This window comes from Juglans microcarpa x Juglans regia, chromosome 1S (genome assembly GCF_004785595.1).
Source record: "Juglans microcarpa x Juglans regia isolate MS1-56 chromosome 1S, Jm3101_v1.0, whole genome shotgun sequence".
Taxonomy (NCBI): domain Eukaryota; kingdom Viridiplantae; phylum Streptophyta; class Magnoliopsida; order Fagales; family Juglandaceae; genus Juglans; species Juglans microcarpa x Juglans regia.
The window spans coordinates 9971583-9998160 of NC_054595.1; the positions used below are offsets into that span (position 1 = coordinate 9971583).

The following is a 26578-nucleotide window of genomic DNA, read 5'->3' on the forward strand; positions in this document are numbered from 1 at the left end:
TACAAAATAGATTTCAATTTTTAATTATAAAATTTTTATATCCTTGTGAGGATATAATTTCTATCTCATCTTTTAAAATTATTATTTTTTGAATAATATCAGATATAATCGTGTGTAAATACAGTATAATTATTCAAAAAAAATTAAAAATGTATTATTAAAAGATTAATTTCATTTATTCCGAATATCATTTTTCTTTCTTAAAATCCTACCTAAAAAAAGGGGCGTTGCAGGTGCTCTACTCCGATTCTCCGAATTAACAGTCGCTTCGGTTCGAAGGATTTTCCGATTCTGACTATACCACAAGCACCTTTCCCGACGTTCTGGACAACGAAAATGCTTTGCTCGGTTCCCTCTCCCGGAAAGTCCGGTACGAATTGGCTCGACCGGCTCCGGTCCAACAAGGGCTTCTTGACCTCTACCGATGAAGACAATGTTGACAACAACCTTGGCCTTGACCACTTCCTCCACAACGAAAACCCTAGCGAGTCAACCCGCTCCAACTCCGGCTTTACTCCGTCCGGCCACGAACGAGTAGCTAATCGGGCAGGGCACGAAGGCGGACATCAACGGCAAGAAAAACTGTATAGTATCATGAGCAATGTCCTCTCCGAGCTATTCTTTATGGACGGTGATGCCCACATTAAAAGCTCCAAACTTTCCGGGAAAAAGTTTCCCAGGAAACAAGCAATCCCCAAATCTCTAACCACCTCAGCCATCAGTAATATGCATCTCCAACACCAGAAACAACAAGAAGTGAAGAGTCCCGCTTGTGCCTCGAAAGACGATAATGGCCCGCGAACGGCGTCGTTAAATTCCGATAGCAGTTCGAAGGAAACAATAGAAGGGAATGTGGGAGAGGAGGAAGAGGAGAGGGTGGAGGAGGATAAGGGGGAGAGAGAGCTAGTTGGATATTCGAGAAGTGAGGTGACTGTGATCGATACGAGTTTCGGGGTGTGGAAGAGTGACAAGGTGGTGTATAGGAGAAAGAACATGTGGAAGGTAAGGGAGAAGAGAGGGAAAGTAAGGAGCTTTGGTAGGAAGAAGAGGAAATCAGGGAGTGGCGTCCGTGACGATGATAACGGTGATGATGAAAATGTTGGTGGGGTGATGAAGAAAACCAAGGTTTCGAGCTCGGAGTCTGTAGCGGCTTTGAATCAAGTAAGAAAATTGTTATCTGTCTTGTTATGTTTGATTGAAAGTATGTAAATGGAGTTACATACGATGTAATCTGTCATGGTATTGATGCGTGCAATCATTTTTAACGGCGTTCTGTTTTGGTGAATTGGGGGTGTTCTGGTTTCTGTCGAAATATAACTTTTGGGGTTTTTGTTTGCATGTTGACATCTTGGTGTTTGCTGTTGGTTTTGATGGCAACTTGGATTACAATTGATAGGAGGATGAGTATCAAGGTTTGGTAAAATACTATGGAGTTTGAAACTCCACGATCCAGAGTTGGGGTTGGCTTCGATAAGGGGTGAAGCACATTGTTTAGTTGTCTGTATTTTGCATTTGTTACATGAATGCACTATAGAATTGGAGTTTCATATTTGGTTGTAATGCTTGCTTTTGGAGTTTTGATTTCAGTCTCATTGTAATTCGTCTCGCAATCGGCTGTTAAAGGACTAAACTGGAGATGCTTTTTCTTTTAGCTCGTATTGCCATACTTCTTTAATTTGGTGCCGGTTTAGAGACAAGGACTTGAGCTTGCATATGATTGGGTGCTTCATTTTTTTTGAAAGTATGATTGTGTATTTCATTATTTACATTCCATAGGATAGTCAAAATTTCACGTAAGCATTTTAATTCCATTAGTGTGTGTTTGGACTTTGGAAATTATTTTGAATTATAAGTCATCTCCCTAGTCTTAAATTAGTTGCTAGTCGCTTATATATTTCACTTTGACGTTTATGTATCTTATGAACGAACTTATCTTTCATTTTTTGTATTTTATGGATCATTTTCTGTTCAACATTGACGAAGATAAGGGCTGAGAAGTGTTGACAAATGTGGTTTGGACTTTTTAAAAGTTAATCATGCATATACTTGTTGTATATGTCCCTAATACTTGGGCTCTTGCCTATTCTCATGATCAATAAAAGCTTGTTTACCAAAAAAAAAAAAAAAAACCATGAACGATAATCAGAAGAAAAGATGATTTTTTCTCTCCATGGTATCACTATCATAATGAATAAGATATTGGCCTATTTTTAAAAGATGAGCAGGAGCACCCACCCGTGGGTAGCCAAGTGGTAAGGGCGAACTTGTGTGCATGAGCCCCATGTCACAGGTTTGATTCCTCCTGGGATCAAACTGTGATTTAAATGGGAGGCCATGGCGGTGGGTTGTTGTGCTAGTCTCCCTGGGGTTTAGGTTCCATGGGACTCCTAAGGGCTCTGCCATGGAGTGGTTCCCCCTTCATCAAAAAAAAAAAAAAAAAAGGGTGAGCGGGAGCATACTGCATAAGCATTGTCGAGAGTTTATGTGCAAGGAGAACATTTTTGGTTATTGCATGTTTCTTAGGCATTGAAATGAGTTTTTTCTTCGGCGTTGAAATGATTGAATTATGTTTAATTTTGATTTTTTGAGAGTTAAAATATCATTTGCGAGTGTTGATAAAATATCAGCAGCAGTTTGCTTTGCACTTTTTCAAGTGATATGTAGCCAACCATATGATTACTGTTTGGATGTAATAAACAATTTCTTGTCAGGTGACTTTTTTCATGAAATGATTGTTAATTCTAAGAGGCTGCAATGGTATTTTGTTGAAGAGCCTAGTTTAACAATTTCTTGTCAGGTGACTTTTTTCATGAAATGATTGTTAATTCTAAGAGGCTGCAATGGTATTTTGTTGAAGAGCCTAGTTTCAATTGGGTTTTCTTTAAGATAAACCTTATCCAGCAGTTGTTCTTTTTTTTTTTTTTTTTTTTTTTTTTTTTTTAATATTTAATACCTTGTGTTGCTCCAAGTACAAGACCCTCTAGCTTTTTTTTCTTTGGCTCGTTCTTCTTTATTGTTGTGGCACCTTATCATTTTTTTTCATTTTGACCTTGTTTTCTTCATCCTTTTGTGATCATCATGTGTAAGTTGTTTCATCATATTAAATTGTAAACAAGTTGAACTTGGAGGACGTGTCTATGACTAGATGTGTGGGCACGATAACTATTCTAGTGGTGGATTGGAGATTTTCATGGGTTTTTGTATGCCTATTGTGGTCATTATATTAGTATATTATTGTTGGATCCTCTATTTTGTGCTAGTGTTTAGTTGTGTTGGATGAATTGACTGATAAAGTGGAACGGTTGGCGAACTTTCAATTATTTTATCTACACTGGCTCACTTGGTGATGACATCCATTATTGTACCAAAACAAAGTTGGTCTATCATATCTAGTATGAGCTCTGTACTGATTCCTGTCTCCTCACTTTAATTGTTGCCTTACTGTTCTGGTTTTTGACACTCTTGAACTTTCTCAGTGTGAAAATGCTTTGCATGACATTGTGCGACTAATAACATTATCTTTTTCCAGTATTATAGTGTGAAATAAAACTGGGCAAGTAACTTTCTTCTCATGCTTTGCGTGACAGTATGTGACTAGTAGCCTCTCTCATTGTGTTAGTTGAAGATGTAACTCAGCAGCCTCTCTCAGAACAAAGCTGACTTTGATAGAGAGGTCTGCCACACCCACACACATTGCTGCACACGCGCTAACACACGCATAGTTGACTCTTTGGTGTTTGAGGTACTTGCTTGTAAAATTAGATGTGGCAGAATTAACCATCTTTTGGTAGAATTCACTTTTCTTTATAATAAGAAATCATGCAAATATTTTTTTTTTTCTTGTTCAGTTGCATACAAGTATCTTTCAAGCATCTTTAGTTAGTGCCTCTCTGGTAGAAAAGCTGGAAATGAGAGCATCATGTATTAGTGCTAGAGGGTTTGCTTCCATCATTATACCTAAGGGACAACATGCTGGGAATCACTTATAAGTTTGGATCATCCTTCTTTTTAAAATTTCTAAAAAATGAAGGTATCTTCCTTTTGACAATTTTTACTATGAACCGTATCCTCTGGCTGCCTTTAGCAGGGACAGAGCTCTCAGACGGACACAAGGGAAGAGGTTTGTAAAGACAAACCTGATGTTCTTACTCAAGTCCCTAAAAGGAGGCAAGTGCACTTGCTAGCTGCGTAAGGTTTCTTACATTATTTGATCCCAACTCCTATTGTCGCCTGTTCATATATAAAAAAGTATCATTATTTTTGTTATCATCATCGTTATTATCTTGCAGGTTTCATTTTTCCAGATCACCCAGAAAATCAAGAAAGGGAGGCTCACCAGTTATCCTTATTAAAGGAGTTCCTACAAGCAAGAAACAAGATGAAAAGCCTCTTAGAAAGTGTCACAAAGATGGCGAAAGATAATCAGAGGCCTGATTGATATACTATTTGAAAATTCGAAAATTTTGAATTTGGGCACAGCTGATCGTCTGATAATGTAATTGGTATCGGGTCCTATTTACTACTATTTATTGTATGTGGAAGAAGTCAAGGAGTTCGAGGTTAACTCACACCTGGGCACACCTGGGCGTAGAACTCTTCTGCAATTGGTTTAATCAATCAAACATGGCGTGATAATTTATTTCTTCCCACAATTGAAGATATCTATTTATTTTGTGACAGGTCTTTCTTGTCTACCTCCTAATTTATCATTTGAGCGTAGATGATGCTTCTGCCTGGGTTATTATGATTGATCACTGTTGCCCCCAGGCGTCAAACTGAATGGATGTGCTTTTGATGCACTACTGTGAATGGTTTCTATGATATCCCAACTACCCTGGAATCTGATTCAGCAAGGCCAATATTTTTGAGATGTTGTGATTGGTACTCTCGGGGGCTCTGGTTTGATGACCTAGACTCTGTCGTCAGACCGATATAAAAAATCAAACACCTTAACAAGCATGTCTGTTGGGGACCTAGGGTTGTGTCGTCACCTCTTTATGCCACTTTTAGTGCCTTGCACCTAGGGCTGCAACCCGAGCTCAAAGCATCGGATATGTGCCCGACCCGACCCGAACATCTACAGTACGGATGACAACTCGATCCGAACCGACTATGCAAAACAAAAAACGGGTCGAACCCGTATGACCCAACTGATCTTAAAGAAATAAAAATAAAAATAAATAAAAATAAAAATAAAAATAAAGAAAGAAAAGAGGCAGGTTTTGGTTCAGATTTTTCGGGGTCATATGTGTACCTTAAGGGGTTCGTCAACTTTTTGATGGACGGGCTCACTTAGCCGTCGATTTGGTTTTGACGCAAGTTACTCCCCACCCTCTGATCACAATGATTTGGGGTCTCTGGCAAGTTGTTACTGCTGCCTTAATTAATGGTGTCGGCTATGTAAACGGGTCTGATGAGACTGACGGGAATACTCCCATTTTCAAATTAATTAACAATAATATAATATTATTATTTCTTAATTATAAGAGTTGCAACCGGCAAGCTGGAGAGAATTGCACCGATTAAATAAATAAAATAAATCTAATATTAAAGTACACGTGGCAAGCAAACAATGATTGCTTAACCTTATCAAAAAAATAAAAAAATTACAGATTAAAGTACATTTGAGTGATCATTAAAGCAGACGTTTGATTGCTTTTAAAAAAAAAAGACGTTTGAGTGACTGCACGTACAATACTACAGCAATCTAAAGATGAAGTTTGAGTGAGTGAACCAATGCCCAAGGCCCCAAGGTCTGTGAGTTAACCCCTACCAGTCGGCAGTCGGTTTCGACCGATATAATACGTAGCGAACCCGTTGTTTCACTTGACCCGATGAACCCGGCTTTTGTCGGGTGAGCCAATAACAGATCTTGCGGACGGATCGGTTTAGGGCCTTTTATACACAGGCCTACTTGCACCCATGCCATACTCCCATTTGTTTATTAATGACAGAGACGATTTAGATGGCAATGCGTGAAGCTGAACATCAGCTAGAGCCCCTGAGTAGTCACGTTGCAAGTTGGGAAAGATGTTATTTCTATGAGAATTGTGGAATGAAAGCCGGCACTACTAGGAAAGAGTGGATGTGCAGCTACTCACCTCGACCTCACGAGGAACTAGAAAATTGAGTGCAGTCAAAAGTAGTTTTATTTTTATTTTTTATTTTTTTTATTAATAAATAATCTACTATATTTTAGAGATTTGTTGATATCCAAAGGAGAGCATAAACATGATGGCATGTGCATTCTTGTCTCATCTCAAAGCGAGCAACTTTAGGATTTGATCATCTTTCCATTTATTGAGCCCGGTTTGGATACAAAAATCTCTCAAACACATTTCAATTCATCTTATTTAAACATTATAATTTTTGTAAATTTTCACACAAAATATAATAAACAATTCAACTTTTTCAAATTCTAAAACAATAATAATATTAAAAAAATAATATTCTAACAATATTTTATTCAACTTTTAACTTTCATTTTAACTTATTTTATTTCAACTCACTATCCAAACCTCATTACAATCTCAACAAAAAGATATATTCAAATTGTTTGTCATGATTGCATTTGCATGCATTCGGATTTAACCAACTTGCCAAAAAGTGAGCAACTTTAGATCTTGATCATCTCCATTATTTGTGTTCACTACAGCCGCAGATAGAAAGATAACTAGAAAAATTGAAATCTAGCCGTCGGGTTTTTTCACTTTCACCTACAACTGGATTTACTCAACTTGGCAAAGGTCATGTGGCATTGACACTGGAAGGGATATTTAGGGCCTCGGAGGGATAAGCCCATGTGTTGGAGGGTTCAAGAATCGGGGTTAGTTTGCGAGCCCAGGGGATTGACCCTACAGATACGTGTTGGATAATATAGTGAACAGATAACGCCTCCACTTGATCAGGAAGATTATCCTGCCAATTTATTTGAGGATTATCTAAAATAGATTCTGAGGTCAGTCATTATCATCACCTTCATACACCTATAAATAACACCTAAAGTTAACATATTTGGCATTCATTCATATACCTGCATTGAGACCACTTCTTTCTAACTTAGGCATCGGAGTTCCACTAGGCATCCCATGCCGCCATCTCTTATATTGCAAGTCATCCGTCTAGTTAGTGGTGTGAAATATGTCCTTAATAGTGACGCCATTTGTGGGATCTCTACAGACTTCAACGTGACTTTCATGTGCCAACTACCACGCAATCCTAAACAACCCGTGATCAGGAGACAAATAAAACAGACATAGAAGCGAAGTTGGCAGAAGTTGAAGAAAAGTTGAAAAAGACGATGACAGTGGTTGAGCAGCTGTGAAAGGAGAACGAAGAGTTGAAACGGCAGAATGTTGCCCACAACGAGCAGACAGAAGGAGATGCACAAAGTGTAGGAGGCATGAACGCTGAGGAGTTAGAAAAGAAGAGATTACATGACGAGTTGCATAGCCTTGTAGATAAATACGAGGAGATGGCAAGAAAAACGGGAGGATCCTCCTCCGTAGAGCAGCTGCTGAATCGAACCAATCTTCCCTATAGCGATGAAGTGATGGAAGTACTAGTCCTGCCTAAATTCAAAGTTCCCCAGATCAATATGTATGATGGATCCCAGGATCCAGTAGATCACTTGGAGAATTTTAAAGCACACATGACTCTCCACAACTTCCCAGGAGAGGTAGCTTGTCTTGCTTTCCCGTTAACATTAAAAGGAATAGCATGGGTTAACATTAAAAGGAATAGCATGGGCCTGGTTTGGGACTTTGCGACCAGGATCAATCAAATGTTTTGAAGAATTGGCCAAACAATTCTTAACACAATTCACAACGAGTAGGAGACGTTGAAGATCCGCCACTTATCTTTTCACCATTAAGCAAAGGGAGGAGAAAAGTTTGAAAGCGTATATGACCCGATTTAACAAGGAGAAACTGACCACGGACGATCAGGATGAGAAGATCAAGCTAGCCACCCTTCTAGGAGGTATGTGGCCCCGGAGTCCATTCATGACCAACTTGGCCAGGAAAACTCTCTCGACTATGAGGGAATTCATGGACAGGGTTGATGATTATATTAACATAGAGGACACGCTGGAAGCCCTCCCAGAACCCAAGACGCAAGAGGTGAAGTAGGAAACCGAGAACTCAAATAGTGCGAGAGACAAAAAAAAAAAAAAAAAAAGTCCACAAGGGGCCAACACTATTGCAAGTACCATCAATCGGATACCCATTGGACATAAGACTGCTCAACCATGAAGAAAAGGGTAACCGAATTAGAGGGAAGTGGGGAACTCAAGTGAATGTTGGTCAAGCACGTCAAGCCAAGGAGAGAATAAGGCCAAGGGCATAAGCCCAGGTGGATCAGTAGCCCCAAAAGGTAGAGACAAGAAAGGGAATGGGGCATGACGCCCCCCCCCCCCCCCAAATCTTGCGACCAAGACCAGGCTCCCTTAGGAGAAATCCACACCATAGTAGGAGATCGCTGGCGAGGGGCCTAACAGCATCTAGCAGAAAGGCTCACGCCAATAAAGTTAGGTTTCATGAGGTGTACATGGCGGATAAACCCTCCAAACACCCTAGATTGGGTACCATGCCTACCATCTCTTTTGGAAACGAAGACTATCAAGGGGTCCTGTAACCCCATGATGATGCCTTGATAGTAACCTTGTTAATTGCAAACTACACGACTAAGCGGATCTTAATCAAATATGGGAGTTCAGCTAACATCTTATTCTAGATGCCTTCGCCAAAATGGGGATTAGCCTCGATAGGTTATGCCCATCACCTACCCCCTAAAAGGATTCTCCGGTGAGGTTGTTCAACCAATGGGCGCACTACCAGTCATGGTCGGCCAAGGCACACATGGTTACAATAATGACGGACTTCTTGGTAGTTAAAGCCCCCTCATCCTACAACATCCAACTTTTAATGATTTGAAGGTTGTCACTTCTACCCACCATCTAAAACTGAAGTTTCCAACAAAGACAGATGTCGGTGAGGTTCGAGGGGAGCAAATCCTGGCACGAGAATGCTACGTGCAGGACCTCAAAGCAGGGGCGCCAAGCTTATGTGTCGTGGAAAGGTTGGAAGGGAAACTGCCACCCCTACCATTAATCGTAGCTTGCCAGGACATGGAAGCTAGGGATGAGAACAATCTAATGTAGGTAGAGGCAAACGAGCCTCTAGAGATAGTAACACTACACCCAGATCAGCCGAACGCCAAGACGCAAGTGGGAACAAGGCTCCCCCCCCCCCCCCAAATATAGGGAGGCATTAAAACAACTACTGATCGAACACAAAGATGTATTCGCTTGGAGCCATGAAGACATGTCAGGAATTGACAATGTCGTCAAAGAGCACAGACTATATGTTGATCCAACAGCAAATAAGATATGCCAAAAAGAAGAACCTTCAGTTCGGAGAAGTACACAACCATAGCCGAGGACATATATCACCTCCTGGCCGCAGGGTTTAAAAGGAAAGAGTAATGCTAGGTACATGCTTCAAATAGACAAGCCTCATACAAGTCTTTTGTAAAAAAGTGGGTCCCACTAATAAAGAAGAATTTTTTTACACTTTCTTGGTGGGGTCCAATTTTTTATAGGGGTTTGTATGGGGCTTATCTATTTGGGACTTGTACAAATCTGTCTCATAAGGGAAGCATACTACTTGGAGTGGCTCTCCAACATGGTGTTGGTTAAGAAAGCGAAAGGGAAATGGAGGATGTGTGTGGGTTTCATAGACTTGAACAAAGCCTGTCCCAAGGACAGCTTCCCCTTGTCACAGATCGACATTATCGTTGACGCTACAACGGGACACCAAGTGCTAAGTTTTATGGACGCATATTCAAGATACAATCAGATTCGTATGAATTAGTCGAATCAACAGAGGATGACATTTATTACCGACAGAGGTATTTACTGCTATTGAGTGATACCCATTGGGTTGAAGAACGTCGAGGCGACTTACCAAAGGTTGGTCAATCGGATGTTTCAACAACAGATCGGGAAGACTATGGAGGTATACGTTGACGACTTGTTGGTAAGTAAGGAACATGCCCAACACCTAGCAGATCTATGAGAATCTTTTGGTGTGCTTTGCAAGTAATAAGATGAAATTGAACCCGGGGAAGTGTGCTTTTGGGGTAGATTTAGGAAAATTTTTGGGCTTCGTCGTCTCTGAAAGAGGCATCGAGGCAAACATAGAAAATATCAATGACATCTTGAACATGAAGCTGCCTAAGAACATCAACGACGCCCAACAGTTGGCAGGTAGAATGACAGCCTTAAATAAGTTTGTGTCAAGATCCACGGACAAATGTCTCCCTTTTTTTAGGGTTCTACGAAAGATACACCCATGGAACTAAAAATGCAATCAGGCTTTCCAGGAGTTGAAGCAATATTTATCCAACCCACCTCTATTAAAGTAGCCTAATTAGGGGGACACCTTGTACGTATACCTAGTAGTATCCCCCCACGTCGTCTCCATGGTCCTAGTCAAAGAAGAGAAAGCAATACAGGCACCAGTATATTACACAAGTTGCACATTGAGAGGCGCCGAGACCAGATACCTGTGAATGGAAATGTTGGCGTTCACATTAGAAACAGCCACCAAAAAATTGCTGCCATATTTCCAAGCTCACCCCATGAAGGTATTAACAGAACACGCCCTCGGGAGAATACTGCAAAAACCAGACAATTCAAGAAGATTGGTCTGATGGTCAGTGGAACTTAGCAAATTCGAAATCGATTATGTGCCCAAGAGTGCAGTGAAGGGGCAGGCTTTGACAGATTTCATCGCTGAATTCACCGGGTTCCTAGCGGAAGCTGAAGTTGCACCCCACGGACAACCCTGGCTGGTATTTGTTGATGGATCTGCCAAATGGGAGGAGGAATAAGATTCTACATCGTTGGAGAAGGAGGACAAGAGCACCATTACATGGCCACACTTACATTTAAAACCACCAATAATGAGGCCGAGTTTGAAGCCCTGATAGCTGGACTAAGTAGGGCCTATGGGGCCAGAGTGGGCCAAGGTAATATCAGAGTACTTGGACATATAAAAACTCCTAGAGGAGAAAGAAACAATAAAGAAGATAAAGAGGAACGCATCACGGTTCATTAGGATTGATGGAATCCTTTACAAAAAAGACTTTGCAACCCCATTGTTAAGGTGCATCTCGCCTGAAGAAGCGCAATATTTCTTGGCGGAGATACACAAGGGCATCTGCAGCAACCATTATGGCAAAAAGGCTTTGGGGAGGAAAGCCCTTAGGGTGGGATACTACTAGTCTAATGCCTTCAAAGATGCCAAGCAGTTTATGAAGAAGTGCATTAGATGCTAGATCTAGGCTCCCATCCCACATTGTCCCATTGAGATGCCATATAGTCGTTGTTGTAGATTATTTCACAAAATGGGCAGAGGTAGAGCTCCTTACAACCATAACAACAAAAGCCATCACCAAATTCCTGTGAAAGAACACTATCTGTCGATTCGGCATCCCCCACAATTAATTTCCAACAACGAGAAGTAGTTTTATTCAGAACATTACAAAGAATGGTGCAAAGAGCTGGGAATCAAAGCCAAGAACTCGTCACTAGGGCACCCATAAGCTAACGGGCAGGCGGAGGCAACAAACAAATTTTCACTTGAGATTTAAAAAAAAAAAACTCACGAACAAGAAAGGAGAATAGGTGGAAGAGCTCACAGGAGTGTTGTGGGCTTATATGATAACTATGAAGACCCCAATAGGCGAAACACCATTCACATTGGCTTTTGGGAGTGAAGTAGTCACCCCGGTAGATGTTGGTTTGCCTACGCACAAAACCCACCACTTTAGCCAACCTGAAAACAACAATGCGCTAGAAGAGCACCCTGACCTTCTAGAAGAGAAGAGAAGAAGCTAAGATTCAAAATGTCCTCAACGAAAGGAAGACGAAGCGCTACTTCAACAAACGATTCAAACCCAAACATTTGAAAGTAGGTGATAGGGCTGAGCTCCGACTCCGACAAGAGTCAGAGCAAAATTTTAACTTCGACTCCGACTCTGATCGGAGGTCGAAACTCCGACCGTCTATTGGGCTAAAAAAATAATAATAACTACTTAAATATTAAACATTGACTTTTGGGGAGATGATGACATAAATACGGCATACCTGTGTCAATGAATATGAGTTCAACAAAAAGGTTGGTAGATTCCCGTCGAAATCTTCATAATTGAATTTAAGTGGTCCTAGTGTCCTACTGCTACATTTGCATTTCATAATATATTAGAGTACAAAGAGATCAATCAATCAATTTAAGGCATCTTGGGACCCATGTTTTTTGTAATACAATAGTTATAACATGTATAATATAGACATAAGTTATAACAGTCTCATTTATAATGTAATAACAACATTGACTTAACCTTGAAATATAACTATATAAATATTAAACACGGATTTCGCTCAAATCTCAATGGTCCATTGGTCATGCCTGAAATGAAAATAGAAAGTTGCAATTAATAAATGAAAAAAATTGACAATAAAAAATTGAACATGGTAACAGTATAATTTAATTCTTGCCAAGAAAGGGGGTTCTCTCAACTCCATCCCAACTCTCAAGGGACGTCCGTTTTAGACTCTCAGTCATTGACAATTATGTTAGGGTTCACAATTAAGTCTATAAAATCATAAAAAGTAGAAGTTAGAAACATTAAAAATAATTAAATAATCATTTAAAAGCATATAAACTTACCCGATTCAAGCCTATACCTCTCGGCATCAACGCCAACGGTATCTAGTCCAATGGGCGTTTCACTTATCCAATTCTGTGTGCAAACGAAGGCCTTCACGGTTGACTTGACAATGAACTCCGATAAGCATCCAACACGCAACCTCCAGTGCTAAATGCCAACTTTGAGGCAACCGTAGTGACAGGAATGGCTAGCACATCTCGGGCTATACGAGAAAGGACTGGATATTTGGTGAAATTAACATTCCACCAAGTTAATAACTGAAATACATCACTAGGTGCCTCGACAGCTTCCAAAAAATATCGTTCAACCTCAGATGTACACTGCATAATATTCCTTGTTGCAATAAGTTGATGATACTGCTGCATAATACGATGGCCTCTAACCCCTACAGATGGGTCAGTATCACCTAAGAAAGTTGTCGACCCCGTCGGCCTCGAATGTGAAGAGCTACCAGTTGTGGATGAAGGTTGACAACTATTGTTGTAGTGATTATATAGGTCATCAATATCACTTTTTAGCACTCTAATAAACTCTACAGCCTTCACTACCCCGAGGACGGAATTTACCCAAAAATCTAGAACGGCCAACTTATATAGGGGGTCAAGGATCACAGCCACAAATAGTAATCTATTTATCTTCTCAATATTCTCTCAATATTTATTATATTTGGTCTTCATCCTCGTAGCCATAGCAAATAACAATCCACTAGAGTCAGAACAACTATTTTTCATGTGGAAGTGAAGCTCCGAGAGCTCGCTAAAGTATAAGTTCGCAGTCGTATATTTGGATCCAGATATCCGCATGGTTATGTCATAAAAAAGTCTTAAAAACTCAACAAAGTACCTCACACTGGTCCAATCATGTGCGTCCGGAGCACCGAGCCCCTGTCCTGCTGGCTCCAACAAAGCATACCTCAAGCCCCCATCCTTAACCTCCATCTGCTCGAATTCTTTTTGGTACTTCTGTGCCACATCCAATATCATGTATGTTGAGTTCCATCGAGTCAGAACGTCCAAGCACAACATATTAAAACATTCGATTTTAAGATCTTCTGCTATTGCCTTAAATTTGGCAAGCCTTTGGGGGAACCCCTCACATATCGTACAATGATGTGGACTCGGGTAATAGAATCATCAACCTCTTTTAACCTCTCAACAACCATGAGGTTGATGATATGAGCACAACATCGAACATGAATAAACTTGTGGGCCTGAATGATATCATCTTTCACCATTGTATTCTGCTTAAACCGATCAATTGTTGTTTCATTGGCACTGACATTGTCAACTGTAATACACAGCACTTTAAACAATCATCCATCTTCGCCTCAATGGATGCACCTTTATGATCCATAATTTCTTTAAAGCCAATAATTCTTTTATGCAAAATCCACTCACTATCAATGTAGTATGCTGTGATACACATATAGCAGATGTTTTGTATGGACGTCTATGTGTCAGTCGTAAACGACACTCTCTAGCTAGTGGTAATAAGCATCTTCCCCATCTCCGCCTTGTCCTTTGCATGTCTCTTCATACAATCTCGCATCAACGTATGCTGTGATGGAATGAGAAATTGTGGCTCAACAAAATTTAGAAACTTTCGAAAGCCTCTTTTCTCGACTGTGGTAAAAGGGCATCTCATCAGTAATTATCATTTTTACAAGCATGTCCCTCAACATCTTCTTTTCACTGCTTCCCCATGCATGTAAAATGCCATACACAAAATTTTAATACTAACTTATGAAGAACTCCCCAAGTATTGGTGCCATTTTTTTGAAAGTATTCTTGATCTTCTGGAAAAACAATCCATCAAGCATTTAACTTAGTTGCTTCTAATACTTAAATCACTTATAGTACAGTTATTCTATTGTTTTACTCTTTTTGATAAATGTGTTTGAGAGATTTTATGAGGGCTTTCTCCGATAAAAAACTTTATGAGGGCTTTCTAAGCATCTAGTGCAATACTTAGTCTTAGCCCAGATTTGCATGCTAATACAAATGTTTTGAGTTTTAAACTTTTGTTGAAGCTAAAAATTGTCCAGTAAAAAAGAAAAAGAAAAGATTTGTAGACTTGCGCTGGTTTTGGTTACTAGTTGGGGTTTTGACTTGTACTTGTGATACTCTCGAAATGTAGATACATGAACACAGTCATATGGTGTATTATAATTTTTTAATCTAGACACATATATTTATCATATATGAGCTTTTGTTTTCATATCTGAGTTGATGCCTTTTAAATTTTTAATATAGCCTAATTATTTTTTAAACTAATTTTTTGCTTCTAATTTATTTTTTCAGCTTCTCTGACTGTGATATGGATCTTCGACTTAGTTGAGACGATCGTCCACAAAGGGATGTGGCGGATGCCAATGCTACAACTCCTACACCGGTGGGTACTTCCATCCCTAGAGCCACATCTAGGACAGCTAGATCTAGAGCAGCTACATCTTGTGCGAGAAGTCGACTCCCACTCCCAGTAGATATAGAGAATGAAGATATGTTCAATGAAGAGGAGAGAAGATGCCCATTGAGTAATATCAACCACCACGACCTTATAAAAAGAGATTGTGGACATGGGAGCATTTCACCAAAATTTCTGGTGATATTGCGAACCCGGTAGCAAGATTTCATTACTGTGGGTAACTTTGTGGATGCCATTCAAAGAAGCCAGGCACCAGTGTGTTAATAGCACATCTAAATGGTTGTCAACGATATAAGATCGTGAAGGGATTGGAGGCCACTGATCATACCAACCTCAGTTACCAAACTTCTACAGCTACTGATGGTACACAGACTAAGAATTAGCATCTCTGTCGGAGTCGGAATCGGAGTGGAAGTAGGGCGGAGTCGGAATTTTCAAAATTTTGCACAGCCCTAATAGGCGACTGGTACACAAAGAAATGGGAGTGACAACATAAGACGAAGGAAACCCCGAACTACGATGAGAAGGCTCATACGCAGTAGTCACTAGCAACCGACCGGGGTCATACCGTCTCAATGATAGTCAAGGAAAAGAGTTGCAACATCCTTGGAACGCCGAGCATTTGAAGAAATTTTACCATGGTTCTTTTCTAAGATGTATTCAATAAAGCAAGATCAATAAAGGCGGATGGTTCAACTTGCTAGTCCCACCCCAGTGTTACAACTACCAAAGTCGAGTCCAAAGAATCCAGGTGGAGCCCATGGGTATGGAGGCCAAGAGACCTCACAAACCCCCTCCCCCACTTACCTATCAAAGTTGAATCCAAAGACTCGTGGTGGAGCCACTTACCTACCAAAGTCGAGTCCAAAAACTTGCGGTGAAGCCATTGGGAGTGTAAGTAAAGAGACCCCATGACCCCCCACTTAGCCACCAAAGTGGAGTCCAAAGACTCGTGGTGGAGCCAATGGGCGTGGAGGTCAAGAGACCACACGACCCCTCCACTTACCCACCAAAGTTGAGTTCGAAGACTCACGGTGGAGCCAATGGGCGTGGAGGTCAATAGGCCCCACAACCAACCCCTTCAGCGCCCACACCCACTTACCCACCAAAGTTAAGTTTAAAGACTCGTGGTGGAGCCAATGGGCATGGAGGTCAAGAGAACCAATGACCCCCATTCTTACCCAATAAAATTGAGTCCAAAGACTTGCGATGGAGCCAATGGGCATGGAGGTCAAGAGACCCCACGACCCCCCCCCCCCCCCCCAAAAAAAAAAAAAAAACTTAGTTACCAAATTCGAGTCTGAAAACTAGTGGTGGAGCTAATGGGCATGGAGGTCAACAGATCCCACGAGCCCCCTTCCCCCCTGCCCACTTAGCCACCAAAGTCGAGTCCAAATACTCGTGGTGGAGCCAATGGGTGTGGAGGTCAAGAGACCCCACGACCCCCCTCCACTTAGCCACCAAAGTCGAGTCCAAAAACTCGTGGTGGAGCCAATGGGCATGGAGGTCAAGAGGCCTCACAACCACCCCCCTCCAGCGCCCATGCCCACGCCCACTTACCTCATCAGGTCTAAAGGCGTCAAGGTTCAACCACCTCAAGTCAATCTGAGGATTAGCCAGCAAGTGACATTTTAAATGGGCCACGCCAGCCCCATATCCATATCCAAAGGCTCGGTCCCTAACTACCTTGGCGGCCGCCAATTGTGGAAGCAAACATGTCGGCTTGCCCATCAAAGCGGCCAATTATGATTCCATTTCCAACAACCGTTGTTTCTGCTCCTTCATTTTCGTATCTAAGTGTAGCATGATTTGGTTCATTTTACCCTACTTGGCATCTACTTCTTCTTTGTCCTTCTTGTAGGCAACATACCTGTCACGCAAATCTTCGTAAGATCCCTTCATCTCTGACAGCTGAAGGCCAAATTGCCTATGAGCTTCCTCATGTGATGCTTCGGAAAGCTTAAAAGCAAGTTGCCTGCGGGCTTCGTCAAAAGAAGCCAATGCCTGGGTAGACCCCAAGTATTGTTGCTCGACGACAACCAATAAATGTTGAGAGGAGTTCAACTCTCCACGCATGCGTGATAACTAGGCACAAGTAGAATCTTGTTTAGACTCCACCAGCAAGGCAAAGCTATTACGTGCATTGATGGATTTGGAGCGAAGTAGCTCACCAGGAGCTCAGATGCTTCGTCGCGAAGGAGCTCGAGGTTGCCCTCCAGAGAGTGGTTGTGCCCATCAGACTACTCCAGGTAGGACTCCACTCCAGTTTTCTTGGCCAATGGCTGACTCGGTTCCTTCTTAGCAAAAAACTCAAACATTCGCCTGATACGTACTTCCGACTCCAAGTTGGTGCGATCATCCACAATCCAAGTTGTCATCCTAGCCTTGCAAGGCACAAAGACACAATAAGGTATGTGCCATGCATGTAAAAGAAAGTACAACTAAGCCATTAATGTCATTTCGAAGACAAAAAGTTTTCAAGTGTTGAGCCATTTCCGCCACTACTCCATCTTGGGGAGGGGAACTCAGGTGAGTAGGTCCCTCAACCCCTCTTATCATGGCTCGCTGCCCCTCCATATGGGGTCTCCCCAAAGAATGTGTTAAATGCGTAGAAGAGGTGGCTGGAACATATCCCCCAGGCATGGACGCACCCTGGTCCGTAAGGTTGACAAACTCAAAGCTGTAGACGGGACCGCCATCTCCTCCGTCTCTCCCCTTTCCACTCCACCCTCCGTGGACGACCCACCCCCTCCCTAGGGGTTGAGGAATTCACATCACCACCAAAGAAGAAAGGGGAAGGTGAGCGAATGGAGACTCTTTCATGGTCTGTAGCCAGAGTCTCACCCCCTGAGATGATTGTAGGAAGGGAGTTTAGATTGGAGTCTTGGTCCCCACTATCATTAAGGTTGCCCTTCATAGACAAAGAGTCCACGACATAACTCTAGGCGTTGCCATCAGTAGGAGTCACGACTTCAGATGCCATAACCCCAACAACGCCCATAGAGAAGGCGTCATATATGTCAGCCACAAACTCGCCGCCACTTGGTCTTGAAACTGAGGATAAGAGAGAAGGAAACTCAAATGGAGGCGTACCCATTGAGTTTGACCCCTTGGGAGGCAGATCAAAGTCAAAGGTTCTGGCCAAGTCGACAAGGGCTTGGCCCATGAGCCCATCAAGATCGTCAAGCCCAGGAAACGTAGGGGGTGACATGTGCACAAGAGAAGCAGGGGACATCTCCCCCCACAGTCGTATTAGCACCAGAATCATCGGCCACCTTTGGCCCAACATTGTCAACTACGCCCTCGACTTCTTCAGCAAGGAAATTAGTAGGTGTCTCAGCCTCAGTGCGGCAAAGACATTCTTTAGGAGTCTCGAAAGGTGGGGAGGCAAACCTTTTCTTTGAAGGAGGCGCCACAACCTTTAATTTACGCCCCCTAACGTGGGAACGGTCAGGCACAACGAATAATCGGTCAATGTTGGCGAGGGTCAAGAGCTTCTTAGTCCACACGACGTCCTCATTATCTTTGGCCCAACTAAGGACTATGTCGATGCGAGAATGCTTGTGGTAGTCAAATCTATAAGGATCTTCTAGTCATCAAGAACCCTTCCCCAATTAGCCCGGATGGAAAAGTCCTATATATCCATTTAAGAGGTATATCCATTTAAGAGGCTGGGAATTCCCAGCCACCACTAGAGATAAGAAAAAGTTCCTTTGCCACTATTTAGCATTCGAATGGCGACTTTCAAATGCCGCCAAACGTTTTGAGCGAATACGAAAGTTACAAATATTACATGGTAACCCTTTCACATAGTAGAAAGACAAGAATTTGCGAGCAGTTAGATCTGGATACGTCTGCCTCAAATGTTTCAAAACCATACGAAACACCACACATGAGCACAAAAGCACACGCCAAGCATGTGAATGAAGTTGGGCAGAAGCTAATCGAAGGAAATCAAGGACATCGCGAAAGGTGCAGCAGAATGGAAGGCGCAAACTATGCATTAGGGCACAAATTGGAAGAGCAACTCTCCCAAAGAAACCGTCCTCGTCAACGGCGCCCTTGGATAGAAGAGTGAGAACCACAGATTTGGGGATGCAATACGAAGTCCTTAGCTTTGTCAAGTCCCGAGTGGTAAGTGTGGAGTGCTATGTCTCAAAGAAAGGCAGAGTTTGACCATTAAAGGATTCAGGTGTCGAGTTGCAATAAACCCTTGGTGGGGCTTGGGCGGAAGCTTGGATGGGAACACGAGAAGAACTACACTGAGCCATTGTTGTGTAAATTGGAAGAAACAAGATAAAAAATGGTGAATGGTAGGGAGTTTTTCTCGAAACTTGAGAAGAGAAAAGGTTAAGGAAGAAACAAAACAAAAAGAGGAAAGGAAACGAGAAGAGGAAATGACGCAAGAAGATGAAAGAAGAAGAGTGAGAAAAAGAAGCAATGATGAGGGGATTCTTGGGAAGGCGAACGAATGACAGCGCCGTCAGTTATCGTTTTTTAATAAAAGAAAAAAAATAAAATAAAAGCGTGGGAACAATCACAGATGACGTGGGCCACATCTTTAACATAACGAGAAATTGAATCTTCCAAATCCTCCACCTTAGTTAGCATAGACCCTTGGCGAGGTAAAAGGAGTAACGATCCCAGGGGTCGTCCATCTATCCCAAACTAACGGGGGTAAGAGAACACGAATTGATAAATTTCCCATGTGCAGGCACGAAGAAAATTAGCGGGATAACTAGAATGGATATTTAGGGCCTCAGAGGGATTAGAGGGTCCAAGTCTGAGACTTCAAGAATCGGGGCTAATCTGCAAGCCCATGGATTGAGCCTACAAACACGTGTTGGATAATATAATCAACAGATAATGCCTCCGCTTGATCAGGAAGGTTATCCTGTCAATTTATACAAGGGTTATCCAAGATAGATTTTGAGGTCAGTCACTATCATCACCTTCATACTCCTATAAATAACACATAAAGGTAAGATATTTGACATTCATTCATATACTTGTATTGCGACCACTTCTATCTAACTTAGGTATCAGAGTTCTACTAGGCACTCTGTGCCACCATCTCTTTTATTGCAGGTCATCCGTATAGTTGGTAGTGTGAAATATGTCCTTAACAAACACCATATGTTAGGATGAGATCTGAGGATTGACTCTTCCTGTAGCCTAGAAAAAACATTCATTTATTTTGCATAGGTTTCTCTCTAGTATATTAATTATATATTAGGATTATTATACCTTTTACGTTTTGAACAAAAATTTTTTATTAAAAAAAAAAATTGTGAGGAACAAGTTTGGTTTAGAAATCATTGAAGGCATATACGACTATAAATAAATAAGGCAACTTGATACGCTAATCTACGCCACTCAAGATCGACTCGGTCATATTCGGACTAGGCTCGATTTATTTAATAATTAAGCTATTTGTGAGTACAAAATTATGATCTATTATTATATGATACAACTCATATAAAACTCGACTTTACTCTTTAAACTCGTATAAAACTAAATAACTTCGTATTTATTAGTTTTATAATAGTATCTCTAATTTTGTAATTAGAATGTCTCGATATTTAAAAATATAAGATGTAATCATATTCCTAATACTATGCATCTTGCTTGGATCCTTATAAATATTGTCATTAATATATGTGTGTATATATATATATATATATATAAACTATGTAATTATTTACAAAAACTCATTTTTGGTTTATCAAAATTTGTAATAAAGTTACAAGAAATTATATAAATAATCTAATTGTCAAACTTTAATAGCTCGAGAATAATTTTGAACTAGTTCGAAAGTTATTTGTAAATATAAAATATAGCTCGATAATAAACTGAAGCTCCATTCATGTTCAAAAGAAAAAAAAACAATTTAAGGCTTAACCACCACTGATCACTCTAACTCATTTACAATTTACACCCTGGGCATATATACATGTCCTAAAAGAACAATCCCAGTAAGGCGATTTTTCCCTAGGAAAGGCCCACCGGGCCTTAGCCCAAAACCCGGCCCAAAGACTTCCCCCATCCGTATAGAGAATAGAACGTCTACTAGGGAGAGGCGCCGTCTAGCCGATAAGACAGATCAGTCGACATACTGTGGCCGCCCTCTAAAACAGTATCTACACAGAACCCACGAGAAATATGGAGGACCCTCGATTCATTGGTATCAAGTCATCTACGGTTCCTAACAGGACTACAAGACCACATTGTTCTCAGACCGACATAAACTGAGGTGAGCCATAAATCTCCAACAGCGACGAAGATATCACCAAGAATCGAAACATCTCGGTACTAATTTCTATGTTAAGAATCGCTTACCAGACGAAGGTTGTTCACCACTGGAACCAAGCCCAATCAAATCACTCTTCCATGCGAAGCAGCGGGTGAAGGTCTCCACCATTACGACGTGTCAATAACGCCTGAAGTTACCTCAAAACATCGACAGGGATGCAATGAGGCAACTAATTGAATCATATGGTGAACGCATCATCCGGAAAACCCCCAAGATAGCTTGTCGGCCGTGAAGAATGGCTTCAAAGTCGGGCCCTATAAACAAAGGGGCAAGAATGAGTGGGGCACGATAAGCAAAAGGGCGAGAATGAGAACAAAAGGTTCGAGACCCCAACAGTAGAGAATTGGCAAAGAGATTCGTCCGAAAAATCTGCCCTCATAAAGTGGGTTCATTCCCCTCAAAACCATCAACAAGGCTGCTCGGAATTAGACCCTTCCCAAGAATGTCGCGTCGTCGAAGGGACTCTTCATGCGGAGGAAATTCGCCTACACTCATAGCCCAGAGGTCAGACCGGGGGTTCTGATGAATGTAGGTCTTCATCCACACCAAGCCTTCATAGTAGCCAAATCTCCATGCATCGTTGTAGACCCTACGGACATAAGATAGCTCGTCTCGTAAACTTTGGAAGGCCACTTCCCGACCTTCGAGCACCAGCTTATTCACTTAGGCAGCCTCTGTATCTTTTTTTTGCTGTCTTTCCTCCTCCAGGGTCTTCTTCCTCTCCATTGTTGACTCGTTAAAATCTTGAACCTTGGTCTCGAGCCATTTGATCGATCGACCCTCTGTGTCCCGCTACCGGTGAAGTTCTCGAATATCGGCCTGCAGCTGCTCCAGCTCTGACTGACACTAGTCAAGGGATTGTTGTAGCATGTCCCTCGCCTCACAAGCAAGCGAGGCTTCAATGTGGAGCTGGCCGACCTCCCTACGGGACTTGACCAGATTGGCTAGGGCTTCTTTGGCTGCCTCCTTCTGCTGTCGCTCGGAGACCACGCGGTCCAAGGTCACCTGAACCAGAGAGCAAAGGTCCCGATTCTCATTCCTTAGTTCTGCTTGGTTGTCTACAATGAAGGTCGCCAAACGTTCCAACCCCTACTACAAAAGGTGAGTAAAAAAAAAAAGGGAGAAAATCTGAGGAATTAGTAAGTAAATCTTACCCCTGCAAATAGCCTCCGAATTCTTCCCTTCGCCTTGTGAAGAAGGTTGGCGTGGTCACCTGAAGGTTTGTGAAACTCCTTCAATAGTTTCTGCGCCCACTCAATTTTCGGGCACACCAGGTGCCACAATTCCCTTGCCTGAAATGTTGGCCTCCTTCCCCTTGGCACTACTCAAGAAAATGGTTTTGGCCGCAGAGGCAGCATCTACTATGACTCTCTGGGTCAACGGCACGACGTGAGGAGGATTGACAGTCAGCATCACCTCTTTGGGCACTTTTGGAGGTGCAGGGATTCAAAGCACCAGGACAGACGTCCCCCTAGAAGGAATGGAAACATTATCAGAGTCGACAAGACCAGAAGAGGTACTATAGGGTCTCTTCCCCTTCCCTTCAACCGGCGGGTTCGGGGAACGACTGTGAACAGGTGGAGCGATCGGATTCATAGGAATACCTGCATCAAAGTGCAGATTAGCGGGGGGAACCAAATACCAGTGAAGACTACCCAGCGACAACGAAGCCTTTGAATAGATATTACATGGGTGCGTCGTCACCCAGGCTTGAAAAATTCCCAGTCTCAACTTCTCATGGGAATTTGGCTTGGGGCGGCTGATCGAGTCACCATTTACGGTACCCAGTTGGCACAAACATAAAAAACATGCTTAACGGTCTGCCCGGCTGGGTACTCCCACCATCTTCTGATAAGAAGAAGAACTTGTGGGTGTATCCCTTCACCACCATGTGCCGCTCCTCCATCCAAGCCAGTTCCTGAACTGGTTGGAAACTATAGATATGTCGGTCCTTCCGTACTAGATTATGAGTAATAAAGAACTCACGGGCTGTGAGGTTAGGGAAATCCGACCCGGCCTCCTTCAGAGCACGACGTTAGATAACACAACTCGAGATCAAGATCCTCCATGCAAGAGGAGGGAGTTGAGCGGGTGCCAGATCAAAGAAACTCAACACTTTACGCATTGGCCGGCAAGATGGCAACCTAAGGCCACAAGAAAACATGGTAGGATACACTGCCAGTTTAGTATCATAGCCCTCCTCATCCATCACTTCGTCAATAGGTGAAGGCACTATAAGCTCCACCTTTGAGAGGATCTTGTAGGTTGCCCTCAACTCCTCCAATTTGTCGGGGGTAACCACCGACTGCCACGAAAATCTAGCAAAGTCATCTGAAAGGGAACCGTCATAGCTGGCGGCAGCATGAACAGCATCAAAGGGCCTCACCCGTTCTATAGAATGCAAAGATTTCTTTGGGGCCATAAAGGGCAGGAAGAGATGATAAGGAACTTTGGAAGAAAAGTAAGAAAAGAAAATCGCAGAATGACAGGACAAAGGCAGAATGAATACAATGAGCTTCTCAAACATGAGAGGAAATCCTTATATAGGTGGGGTCGACGATCACCCTCCTGAGGGTCATAACTCCACATATCTCACATGTGTCCCCCTCATGTACCAAGTTCCCCCGATTAACGCAACTGTTGCGAAGCATATCTATTGATACGATGTGCGAAATTAATGGTTGTGAAACACGAAGCCATGATGCAGAAATCGATGGGGCGTCATTCAATGCAGAAGCGAAACTGACGTCGTATTGCCACATATGCAAAATGCAAGTGGTCGCTCAGAGTGCGACAAGGTGGGCTAGGAATTTGACGGGATAAGGGGTTAAAAGAAAAAAAAAAGGAATTCCTCCCGGAGCTGTCCACGAAGAATTGGTGAGGAAATTGTAAGGGGATTTTCCCCTAGGAAAGGCCCACCGAGCCTCGGCCCAAAACCCGACCCAAAGGCTTCCTCCATTCGTATAGAGAATAGAATGTCTACCAGGGAGGGGCGTTGTCTAGTCGACAAGACAGATCAGCTAGACATACTACGGCTGCCCTCGAAAATAGTATCTACACAGAACACAAGGGAAACATGGAGGACCCTCGATTCATCGGTATCAAGTCATCTACCGCTCGTATAAACTGAATCAGAAGTCAAGGAACCACACCGCAGCAATGACGTTGTTGTTAAGTCACACGCCACATTTATGGAGCCGACGCAGAGCCATGCTGCATTAAGGAAAAGACTATCTGCACTCTCTCTAGACACGGTATGAATAACAAGCTCTAGGTATCAAAAAACTCTCTATGATTCTTAGACTCTTTTACTTATTTGCTACCTTCCAAGAATATTTACTAACTTTGGTATCGAAGGTTACCCAGGCCCTAAGCCGCAGTCTTTTATACCTCATGCAGGGCCCATTTTCAAAGACCTAAGTTATCAGAGCTTAGCCCAAACGTGTGTAAAACACGACGTTAACAATAGCGCCGTCTGTGGGATCGTAATAGATCTTGTGTGTCCTTCATGCACCTTAGGTAACCCGTTCCAGACAGCTCAGAGATTTACTGAAGCAATTTGAGACATGGAAGTAGGTTAGGCAGAGAACCAAGCATGTAGAAACGAAAAAATCACAATAGCAGACGACCATGCATACGCGAGTGAAGCACGACACATAGCGGAGGATACCAACGCTTTGCCTCCTGCCCCTGATCGCATGGAGGTTATAAGTGAAGTTCGAGACATACAAGAACTCCAAAAGGCCGAGCCAATTGGACCGCTGGAACAACACAAAACCATTTGCCTTCATGTCCTAAAAATCCTCATAAATGTGGGCATTTAGATATGTACTAAAAAATATTGACAGGTGAGGCAACACCTGAGGAAGGGGTTAGAGAGAGTGATTGTAGAACATTAACGAGTCTTGTAATCCACAAATACAGTGAAGAGGCTGTGAGGTTGGCGATTGTAGAGATGGTAATTATTGATGAGATGCATTTAGAGTTGTTGAAGGACAGAGACTTAGAAAAGTGTGTTGGTCTTTTGAATATTGGTTTAAAGTGCAATGTCGTGTCACAGTTGCAAGAGATTGTATGAGATTGCATGAATTAGAAAAGGTAAAATTTTAAAAAGTATTTAAAGAAGGTGGCATGAGGATTTTGTTGACGATTGATACATGGACATCGCTATAGAATTTGAATTATATGTGTCTAACTACACACTTCATTGATAAGGATTGGAAATTACCAAAAAAGATATTAATTTTTGTTTAATCCCTAATCATTGAGGGGATACTATTGGGAGATATGCTAATTTGTGCTTGCTTGATTGGGATATTAATAAAATATTTCTTGTAATTGTTGATAATGCAAGGTCAAATAATACTGCAATTTCATATTTGAAACGGTTTTTGGTTGGGAATATGTTGGGAGGTAAGTATATGCACATGAGATATTGTGTTCATACATTGAATCTTATTGTGAATGAGGGTTTGAATGAGTGCAATGACACCATCACAATGGTTAGAAATGTAGTTAGATATGTGCATTCATCCCTCGCAAGATTAGACAAGTTTAAGAGATATGCAGAAAAATAAAAAGTTGATTGTAAGAAAATGTTGTGTCTTGATTTACAGACATGATGAAACTCAACCTATATGATATTGGAGGCGACTAAGAAGTTTGAGAAGGATTTTAGGTGGATAGAGAGTGAGGATTATAATTACCTTTCTTACTTTGATGATGACCGTGGGTCTAGGCACATGAGGACTCCTAAAGTTAATGAGTGGGAGATAGTGCAGGTGTTTGTTAAGGTTTTTGGAATGTTTTATAATGCCACTAATAAATTTTCTAGGTCTTTATATGTGACAGCCAAGATCAATTTTCTAGAGATTTGTGATCTCTAAAATGAGTTGATTATGTTGAGTGAGAGTACTAATAATTGCTTGAGGAGTATGACCATAAACATGAGAACAAAATATGATAAGTATTAGGGGTCATTAGATAGGATGAACTTGTTCATGTTAATTGCAGTTGTGCTTGATCCATAAAATAAGTTAGGGCTTCTTACTTTCCACCTGAAGAAAGTTCATGATGAGTTTCGTGCTGAGGAGTTGGTGTCGAGTG

At 41.9% G+C, this 26578-nt stretch overlaps 1 protein-coding gene and 1 long non-coding RNA gene across 10 annotated transcripts; one reads left to right on the plus strand and one right to left on the minus strand.

Moving 5' to 3' along the window:
- Positions 1-205: 205 nt before the first annotated feature.
- LOC121247202 lies at positions 206-4679 on the plus strand. 9 transcript variants are annotated; one of them, XM_041145565.1, is made up of 3 exons: positions 206-1161; positions 4085-4188; positions 4290-4679. In XM_041145565.1, the coding sequence occupies exons 1-3, from the start codon at positions 337-339 to the stop codon at positions 4420-4422; spliced, it is 1062 nt and encodes a 353-aa protein (XP_041001499.1). In that variant the 5' UTR covers positions 206-336; the 3' UTR covers positions 4423-4679. The 9 variants fall into 9 exon arrangements, 7 of the variants coding, with proteins under 7 accessions (XP_041001499.1, XP_041001503.1, XP_041001505.1 ...); XM_041145569.1 differs by having other exon boundaries at positions 4085-4193; positions 4290-4413; XM_041145567.1 differs by having other exon boundaries at positions 207-1161; positions 4085-4167.
- Positions 2256-25760, minus strand: LOC121247204. Its single transcript, XR_005937233.1, has 4 exons — positions 25749-25760; positions 23272-23283; positions 17853-17858; positions 2256-2416 (listed from the first exon to the last, which is right to left on the minus strand). It is a non-coding gene; the product is annotated as an uncharacterized LOC121247204 (long non-coding RNA).
- Between the last annotated feature and the right edge of the window lie 818 nt (positions 25761-26578).